The 10,594-nt window shown below is 33.1% G+C and overlaps 1 protein-coding gene across 1 annotated transcript in view; it reads left to right on the top strand.

The window, feature by feature from the left end:
* Window positions 1–1,769: 1,769 nt before the first annotated feature.
* Window positions 1,770–10,594, top strand: part of LOC105224076 (B-cell lymphoma/leukemia 11A) — a 62,290-nt gene continuing 53,465 nt past the window's right edge. The window contains exon 1 of the mRNA XM_019989504.3: window positions 1,770–3,904. Within this exon, the coding sequence (XP_019845063.2) occupies window positions 3,868–3,904 (37 nt within the window). The 5' untranslated portion in view covers window positions 1,770–3,867. The remainder of the gene's footprint in view (window positions 3,905–10,594) is intronic.

The raw sequence follows: 10,594 nt of genomic DNA, 5'->3' as shown, positions 1-10,594 counted from the left end.
AATTTTAAACCGTTGTACTTGCTTCTGTATAAATATATGTACATACATATGTATATACGTGTACACCTCGCAAATTAAATACTATATACAGATATCGACAATTACTCTATACATTTATTTATATTTGTTGTACGCACACATGTAAAAGAATAAAAAATAACTTAACTTAAATCGAAGCATCAAAATCGTTTTAGCATTGCCAGGAGAGAGGTAATCAAATATGCCGGTAAATATGTAGAATTTTAAATATTTTTTATGAATGTACATATGTAAACAGAAATATATACTTAAGCAAATACATACCCACAAATACAACATAGAGGCCGAAGGATTACACGTATGACCACAAAATCTCAATTTTCGTTGAATCGTTAAATGTAATGGTATAAGTATATATGTACATATATACATACATACACGCGAGTACATCCACCAATTTAAACGCAAACATACGTACATATATGGTGGTCAGCAAGTACATATTATTATAGAAAGTATACATACATATGTATGTATGTACAAACATATACATATGCATATTTATGGATATGTCAATGTGTTTTCTTATATATTATATTTGCATGCATTTTCTGACGCATTCATACATAATACTTGATAATATATATTTATATGTAAATATCTTCAACAATAACAACTAGCTAAGGTATCCATATGTGTTGTTGTTGCTGGTGTCATTGGTAAAGTTGAGGTCAGACCAGCTACGCAAGGTGCGGCAATCGTAAAAGTGTATTGTCAAAGCCATAAGTAAACAAGATATGCTAGAAACGAAATATTGAACGATCATTTATATATTATATTATGTACTTATCTACTATTCACTCATATATGTACATATGTATAAATATACATATGTACATACATACATATTGCGACACATATGTAGATGCCCGTGTGAATGGATTTAAATCCATATATAACAGCATCAATGGCTACAACTCTGCGGCCTTTTGTTGCCAACAACACCGTTTGCCACATGCATTCGTACAGTACATACATACAATAAATTTCCATATATGTACATATGTATATAACATGTGTAGATATACATGTGCATACATCCGAAGACGAACTACCACAAAGCACGCTTGTAGATTTGTTCGAACTCGTACATGTGTTGCTGAGCAGACGACACAAATCGTCCTCCGCTTTCCGTTCTCCGGACGCCGACTGACGAACACTCACGCACACAAATAGTCCATTTACTCACTCTAGTCAAAAGTAACAACGCATCCACAATATATGTAGACTGTGTGGTGGCGCGTCCGAACGTTTATACTCCACACCTCTTCATTTCATTCTTGTTTTTGTTGTTTCGGTGAACAACACATCCCCCCTCATCCGCCTAATAACGCTAGCCATAACGCACCAGTCCGCTCTTTATCTTAACACTACACTCCTTCGCATCTTACTCCAATGTTACCGAAACGAAACACAAGTGTGCTCATGAGAAACCCCTGTTGCTGCCTTTGCTGCTGCCCAAGGTGCTTTTACCAACTCCGTTGTTATAGGCATCGTTGCCGTGGTCGTTGTCGTTGTCGTCGACGCCGTAGTCGTAGTTGTCGTCATCGCCACCGTCACCGTAACCGTCACCATCTCCACCAACACAACACAGTTGTTGACGCCGCCGCGCCACTTTATCACGGTGTTTGTGGTGAGCGCGAGTGAGCAAGCAAGTAAGGCCAGCAGTCAGCCAGCCCTACGTACATATCTACATTCATACATATGTACATGCATACAAATGTATGTATTTTTGGCTGTTTGTATGTTATTATTTAACTCGTGAGTGGCGAGTGGCGACTTTCGAGTCAAGTCGATTTCAACCGAGCTGAAAGGTCGGCCGGTTGGCTAGTCAACGATGGAGGAGAAGTGAGCAAAGCTAAAACTAACAAAGAAAGCCAAGCGCGACAGAATGACAGAGCCAGTAGCCGTATGAATGGTAAATGGTAAATGGACGGATGCGACTAATGTGAGTTTATTAGTTAGACGCACACGGACTGTCGCGTTGTGAGGACGTGCTTTCTTGCAAAATAGTTTATGAATAGTGGAGTTTTTTTTATATATATTTGTGTACTTTTGCAAAAACGTGTATTTCGATGTTACACTCATATACACATTTATACGTACAAATCAAAAAAGGTTTGTTATCAGTGAATAAATGTTGCCTCAGTTGTTCCACATACCTTCGGCCAATTTCCAATGAGTTATGCATACAAATTGAACTTAACAAACAAGTCAAGTGTCACATCAAAAATTAAAAAAAAACATAAATAAACAAGTTACGCTGTAAAGCCGCCGCGGGAACTATTCGAGCATTTATCTACCTGTATCGGAAATGTTTCTACAGTTATCAGTTATTCCTTTGTCCAGTTTTGAATTAGCGGCGGAAATAAACAAACAGATTAGACACCGCATGTGAATCGGACGCAGAGAGGCGGCATTTGGACAAGTTAGTGGTGCGATAGAGTAGTGATATGAATCCACCCACTAAGAGTAAAAATACACGCATTTGTTTATGTATGTAAGTGTGTATGTATAAATGAATGTACATACATAACTTTGAACTACTGTACACATGGATACGTACAAACATATGAGCACAGAGGCCTTCCTATGTGAAAGTGTGGCGGTAAATAACATGCTACCCTTATCCCGCCTCATCTAGCTAACTGAGAGACATCCTCGTCAATCAGCTGCTTATCCATTCCCGTCGCTAATGCAGTAGAGTTGGCTGCATACCTTCCATCAGTGCTAAAGTCGACTTCACCACCAACGCCACCTTCATCCGCCAGCATACGGGCGCCGTTACCGCTGCCGTAGTCGACGACACAAACAACGTAACCAATAAACCAAAATCAAATTTTCAAATTGGCATCAAAGTGTAAAAACCGTTAGATAAAATTGAATTATCCCAATGTATGTGGCCACAGTCACTCGCAGGACATCGGCGCGCAAGGACGCACTCATACTCGCACTTGCACGCAGGAAGTGCAAAAGCGAAAGGCATACGAGTTTGTAGTAGTGTTCTCTCCAATATTAACAACCAGTGACCGGTAACTGTTTTATTTAACTCTCTCGCTCGTTCGCTCCCTTACAAGTGTTCTGGGAAATATTCTTATTGGAATCGAATTGTCGAATTAGAATAGGTGAACGCGTAAATGTGTGACAAATACAATAAAATTAACAACATAACAAACCCTCAATAAATAAAATGAAAGCACACATACGTATATAAATTAATGCGCGTTGATACAGAATTACAATAACAAAAAAGTTGCGAAAAATTTAAATAGAAGTGGAGCTTCCAGAGCTGCAGTAACATTCCGCAAATGCCGACAAACCTATGTATATAAGACAAACTGCATTTGTTATATTTTGTTTAAGAAAAAGTGTATAAGGTTCCTATCGTTAATTAGAAATATTAAAAAAAAAGTATTGTGATTATTTACATACAAGTATATGTGCATATGTACATAAAGCTGAACAAGTGCATGTTTCCAACGAAAATCAAAATATTAAAACTGTGGGTACGTTGAATTCCCAAAATATATTTTAAAAATATATAAATGAGCTCTTTATTGCGAAAACCTAAAAGCCAAGTGTTGTTGTGTGAAATCCGAGTTTGGATCGGTTCAACAAAGGTCTACGAATGAAATTAACGTGGCACATAGTTAATATTTTAGACTGATTCCTTTTAATATACTTACATATCACATCGCGCGTATGTGGCTTAAACACGCAACGCTCCGGATAATCTAAAATATTGTAGCCGCGGTCGGAGTGCCTCTTGATGTGGATAAACTCATCGTCAGGCTTCAATAAACCCTACTAATTTTTAACTCAGGAAAGATGAGAATTAAAATGCCCGCCGTCAGAATTGCCCAAGGTGAGTGAATACCAACTGTGAGACTTTCTCTACTATACTTTTCACGCTTTATCTTGGTGAGATGAGTCTCATAACATTTTACTAATTAGTTCAACAAAATATCCGTTTAAACGCTCATGGTTTTTGTTATGTAAAGTTGATTGCTGAAAAAGTATATAGGTATTCTTGGATGAATTAATTAATTGAGTAAAAATAAAAAGTTTTTCAATTTGAGAGATGTTGTTTGTAGCATAAGAGTTCAAACTTGTCAAAAGACTTTTTATTTTTGGTTATTTATTGTTAGAATTTATAAAACAGTGCGACCAATCCATTGAGCAATTTACTTAATTTCTTTCATGAAATTTTAAATTAATGAGTTTTTATTATCAGGACCGTTAATCCAAGTATGAATACTCTCAATCTACAGTAGACACACATATTCTGGAAAAATATAAATGTTAGCCAAAAATTAAAATATAATTATGCCAGGTCATTATTGTACCTGGTAATGTTGAAGCGATAAGATTTTGCAAAAAGTAATTGCTATAGTATAATTGTCACAATACAATAAATGTTATCATTTATTTACACAAGAATTTCTCACTTATAAACATTCCAACAAACAAGTATTAATGCATACATAAACACTTAAATATACTTATAAAATATTTGTATGTATATAAGAGTATATAAATTCATAAATATGTACTATACATATAGAGCAATACTTCATATTTAAATTTTCAGAATATTTTATATCTTGAAAATAAATCTTATAGCAAAGGAAAGTATCTGAATTTGTCTACAAGTGCACAAAAATCTTATTACATTCAAAATATTATCTAATTATGTTCTAATGCTTTTTTTAATAAGCCAGTGCCCGTTTCCAGTTCACATACATATGATAATATACTTTACGAAGTATTGAAAGCAGTCGGCAAGGGTTCAAATAAAAAATCACGTCAGTAAATTCATAAAATGCACAAGATAAAAGTATACATACGTACGAACAAATAAAACTACAAACAAATTAAGGCATGGTTAACAATTTTAATAGAAAATTTGAAGGTGTTTATTGAGTAAATATAAGTACATACATATATACTTTTCTGTTCACTATTTATCAATATTTATCACGGGCATTGCTTATCATATCATGCATACATACATATGTATCTTTCAGTAATTCTCGTATGTAAGTATACACTTCAATTTGTACCATGCAGGGACTTGTTTTTTTTACTTATGTTGCTGTAATTCCTAATGCACAGCTTACGTAGCAAGTTTAGACCTAAACTACTTAACGGATTTTAGTAAAATTTAGCACACTGTCACTTCCAGTTTGATACAACTTCAAAGAAAGGATAGTCTAGAATATTTGATTTATGTTAAAAGTAAAAAAATAACAACATGTAAAAATGTATTGAATAAAATGCAAAATGGAAAATTCATAATTTTTTCTATTAACAATTCAGCTTCAAAATCAAACGAATGTGATGTCTTGGATCTTTATGAAGCCAATAACGTTTTCGTTTTATTCGTATATAATATTGCATGCGTTGAATAATTTTCTTATAGTAGTATTTAATGTTTACCACGGCTATGGCAACTCGCTGCCGGATCTACTAGTACATAATATTATAAATATTATTTATGTATATATTTTGACTACTTTGTTCTAACTATATCCTTATGTGCCCATTAACCTAGATTTCTTGAATTAAGTCTAAAAAGTTGCCAAAATTAGGTAATAAATAGTGATCAAAATCAAAGACTTATTTCAAAATTCTGCAACCGAAAAGATACATGCGATTTCCCAAAAATTATGGAATATCCGATATAACGACGGAAGGCCAATTAATATCATACGCTTACAGCTAGCTTATCAAATACGAGTATTGTATGTATCACGATTTCTAAAAAAAATTACTAGTATGAATTCCACAATTACGGTTGAGGAATAGATTATTGAGTGCAGCCAGTTTTAATTTTTATACAAACTTACGAATTCTCACAATTTATTTTTACAAACCAAATACTATAGTTATGTGAGATCTTTAACATATCTTAACATAAGTATGTATATATAAGTATATAAGTTCTCGCATTCATATTCAAAATATATATGTATATTTATATACATATACAAGTATAAATACTTATACACCTATGATATTTACCTTACGGCAGTTTATTGTGCGGGGGCCCAGGTTTCGAAAATAATTATTATGTTCCTCTATTAATTCTTGTCTTCTGAACGCACTTGTCCATTTAATTGAACGTCTTATCAGGTTGTGTTATTCTTTGATTGCTTTTGTACGTTCCAATAAAACATGTTAACATACCGACACACAAATGAAAATTAATATCGGAAACGGTGTTGTGAAAGTGTTAACTACCAAAAAATGTTGAAATATCCAAAACAATCTATGTACATATGTATGTACCTAAAATATTACTTCTTTAAAAATCATCCGTTCTGTGTGTCAAAAATTTAGCTGTTGTAACGTTGTTAATCGATTTGTTGGTGGAATTTAAAATATTTTAATTTTAAATTTTGTATTTCTTGGTATTCGAAATCCGGCAAAAATAGAAAAAGTATAATATATATTTTAAGTGATTTCTATTGTTTGTAATTTAATATGTTTATAAGAAAAACAATATTCCAGAAACTAAAGTGAATAAAAAAAATCGTAGTGACTAAACATTATTGAACAAAGCATTTTAAAACATTCACACGAGTATGTCTTTTGCTTCTTGCAACAGTTCTTGTTAGCGCGAATTTTAGTAAACATAACTTTCGAGAGGCTAAGAAAATGGGCTTTGCGAAACTACTTATATGGAATAATGCAAATTATAATAAAATGAAATTGGTATTTAGACCGAATCTTTGAATATAATGTTTCGTGCAATACCGGTTGCCTTAACAAGGTTTGAATCTACATGTTTCAAAAAAATGGACTTTGAACCATAACCTTAAATTTTTGATTTTTAATCATGTACTAATTTACTTCGGTAAAAATAATTGAATGGAAATAATTTTAAATTTTATTAATTCCATAACTAAATAATCTTGAAGAAGGACATACGGGAACATACGCTTTGGAGAGACTTAACACCTATCTATATCTTGTTTGTTTATACATATTTATTTTATTCATAAAACAAGTTAAAATGTTTTGTGTTTAAGGGTATTTTATAATACAGATTTACGTAAAAATTCGAAATTGATATTGAACTTCGTTTCAGAAATATCTGAAATGCGTGGTAAAAATGATCGTTTTAGTAAAGATTTTGCATAAATTTAGAAATGAACCAACGACTGGGCAATTCATAATTATAACTATAAATTTTGATTATATAAAAGTATACCGCACGGTCTCCAACTGTCTTATTCTAATAAAGGCAAAAATGGGCTTACAGCTGATTCGGCTTAAATATTGTACTATTACATATGAAATTATAAATGATATGTGTTTACAAATGCGTAAATTTGGAATCGAATTGTAAGGCTATAATATAAGACCGTTTGTATCTATGTATGTATATTTTTGTATTGACAAGAAATTACAAATTTAATTTGATTATCGACCAAACCGTGGTCATTAGCGTGTATTAATATTTTGAGTCCTGAAAATTTATTTCCATTCAATAAGGATATCACCATGGAAACTCGGCTGTTTATTGATTAAGAATAACACTGCGCAAAGCCGCAAGGATAAAAACAGCAATGAAATGATTGTAGCTATTGACCCAAGGTTGCTTTGGAAATTGCCAACAGCTGGAAAATGTTCTAATTGTTTGTAAAAAATAACAACACGACTCATAACAACCACAACCAGTATGTAAGTGTAAACTGACTGAGAAGGATGCTAAGGACTCCCACCACATTCAAGCACACATTTCGACCTAGGTGTTCGCGCTTATTCACATAGAACACTACATACGCACATAGTTTGTATGCATATTGATATATTTAAATATTAAGCACGGTGAAGAATGGGTAAAGTATGGGTAAATGCATTGTGCGATAAATAAAAAACATTACGAAAAATACTAGCCTGAAAAGCACACCAACAGTACACCACGCACCAAAGTGAATCCAACTGGCCGACGACAATCAAACTAAGCCAACAGTCAGCAGTCAGCAAAAGTAAAGATTTTGGCGGTACGATCCTGACGGATGAATACGGGTATAAATGGACAAAGCCAAAAAATTATATGCGAGAACGAAAGAGTTGACATACATAAAAGACTCACCGGGAGAGACATTTTCAATTTAATTTAGTTTTTTCCTATAAAAACCATAAAGAGTATATTTGAAAAAAAAACTTGTATGAGTTTCAATATGTTCACATTTGCAACCATACAGATTAAGTACATATGGATGTATGTATGTATTTGTCATAATACATGATACGTAATATTCACAAATATGCACACAGTTTGATATGACGATGCAATAATGGGCAAGGATGACATCCATTCGCAGCCTGCTCTCCACCCCGACATTATCCGCAATACCCCCAGTGGTGGTGAGAATGGTGGCGGCTTCTGCTTCTGGCAGCATAATCAGCCACAATAGCGCAAAGGGAATTACTTCCGCTGCGGCGACGCGGTGGCTCGCTGGGCTGGCAACCCAGCAGCAAGTCAACAACTGCATTCACGAGTGTTAGGATGCGATTGTTTTTTACTTTCCTTTGTTTTAAGCATCCCTTTTGTTAAAGTTTAGTATATGTTTTTGGTGTGCAGCTGGGTACAACCTTTTTGTTTACACATTATTTTATTTCAAGCTACCGCAACGTACACCTCGTATCCCACATGTACGAGCTAAATCATAGAAGACTATTTGCTAATCCACTCCTACCAAAGCTACATACAAATTCATACAATTAAAATACCACAAGTATCGAGATTTGGTGTAAAATTTAAAATCACGAGAATTAAACCCGTATCCCACAAAAACCGAAAGCGTAAACTTGAAGAATTTATTTGTTTTAAACAACATTTATATGAAGAAAATTGTAATAATTTATAAGTTCACAACTTGTTTTAAACACATATTTTTTATCTTCAATTTTATTATTCATAATTATGTACCATATATTCATTTATATGTGTATGTATGTATGTATATAGGTTTTAGCTTGAATGATTTTAACTAAATTCTAAATGTTTTACTGTTTAAATAAAATATAATTCACAAAGCGATTATCATTTGTCTCAGAAAATTTTTCAAACCTAACATATGTATGTACGTGTGTGCATTTTCAATTAAAAATAATAGAGTTGGGAAGAAGTGATATCAAATTATCTGTAGATATATCGATCAATAAGAAAAACAACAAAAACAAAGCAATTATAAATCTTGGGGACGTTTTTTCAATGTCTGCCTTACAACCTATCTGATAAGTTCTGGTTAACTCAGCCAAGACTCTTTCTTCCGGTAAAGTTAACCCAAACTTATCTAACGGATGGTTGTTAATCAGACATTGAGAAAACGGCCCTTAATGTGTTTATTTTTTTTTTTAATTACTACACTAACAATTTCCGATAAATAACGTCGGCATTAAAATTAACCTTTACATATGAACATACCTTTAACCATTACATAGAATATCTTATGGTAAAGTTACATTTTTATATTGATGTATTTAACTTGTAAATGTCTACTCTTTAAAAAAAAAAACACGTGCACACATGTACACAAGTGAATTAATTCTACAATCAAACAAAAATCTGCAAACAAATTAGTTTATATTGTTATATGTATTTGTATGTACATACATACATACATATGTATATACCACGTGCCATAGCACGACGACTATTTTCACGGTTGTATATCAAAATATGCGTACATACCTGTACATTTGTATGACTTGTACATACATATGTAGTACATATGTATATACAATCAAAAGAGAAGCATGAACTTGCGTAAAAAGTTTATTCGCGGATTCTTTTAGTGTTGCAATTTTCACTTTCAACTGGAAATATTTTCTCACCCCATCCACGCTTTGAAGCTTAGCGCCGCAGAGTGGGAGAACGTCTGTAAAACTACTTCTTCACTTATATACGGCCATAATAATTTAGTATAATGACAAATACACATACATTTGTTCACAATATATATTTGTATGCCTGCATATACACTGTAAAAACTCAAAAGCACGGAATATTTTGTTGTAAAGCGATTGCAAGCGTTGTAAACGAACCGTTGTCGAGTTGTTCTATTGCATAGTTCCACAAAGGGGTTGCTTCGTGGTGCCTATTTGCAGTCTTTCGCAGCAGCACGAGTACAAGTACAAATTTGGAGAAATGTGGTATGAAGGTGTGAAAGCTTGAGCTGAGAATTTTTAAAGCGCAGTATTCGCACATATATATATACTTAAAATAGCGGTAATATTCTACTTTCCGCGAAATTTGCAACATACACTTTGTGTCCGTAATGGGGTAATCTTTCTGGCGTCAATGTTTTGTCAACGGCTCAGGTTTAAGCAAAAATTGACGATTGAACACGAGATATATCTTGAAATCCATTTTATTTTAATTGGAAATATAAATATATTTAAAAAAAATTACAAACCGATTACTATATTTGCTCAATTTACATAGCTAATTAGTCCTTAATTGTTTAAAAAGAAATATGTATAAACGAACAAGGAAGTAAGTGTAATGGGCAGAGTATATTTATGAAGCAAGTAAACC

This window comes from Bactrocera dorsalis, chromosome 4 (assembly GCF_023373825.1).
Source record: "Bactrocera dorsalis isolate Fly_Bdor chromosome 4, ASM2337382v1, whole genome shotgun sequence".
Lineage (NCBI taxonomy): Eukaryota > Metazoa > Arthropoda > Insecta > Diptera > Tephritidae > Bactrocera > Bactrocera dorsalis.
The sequence above is the reverse complement of the archived record's forward strand: the minus strand, read 5'-3'. Positions and strand labels throughout refer to the sequence as shown.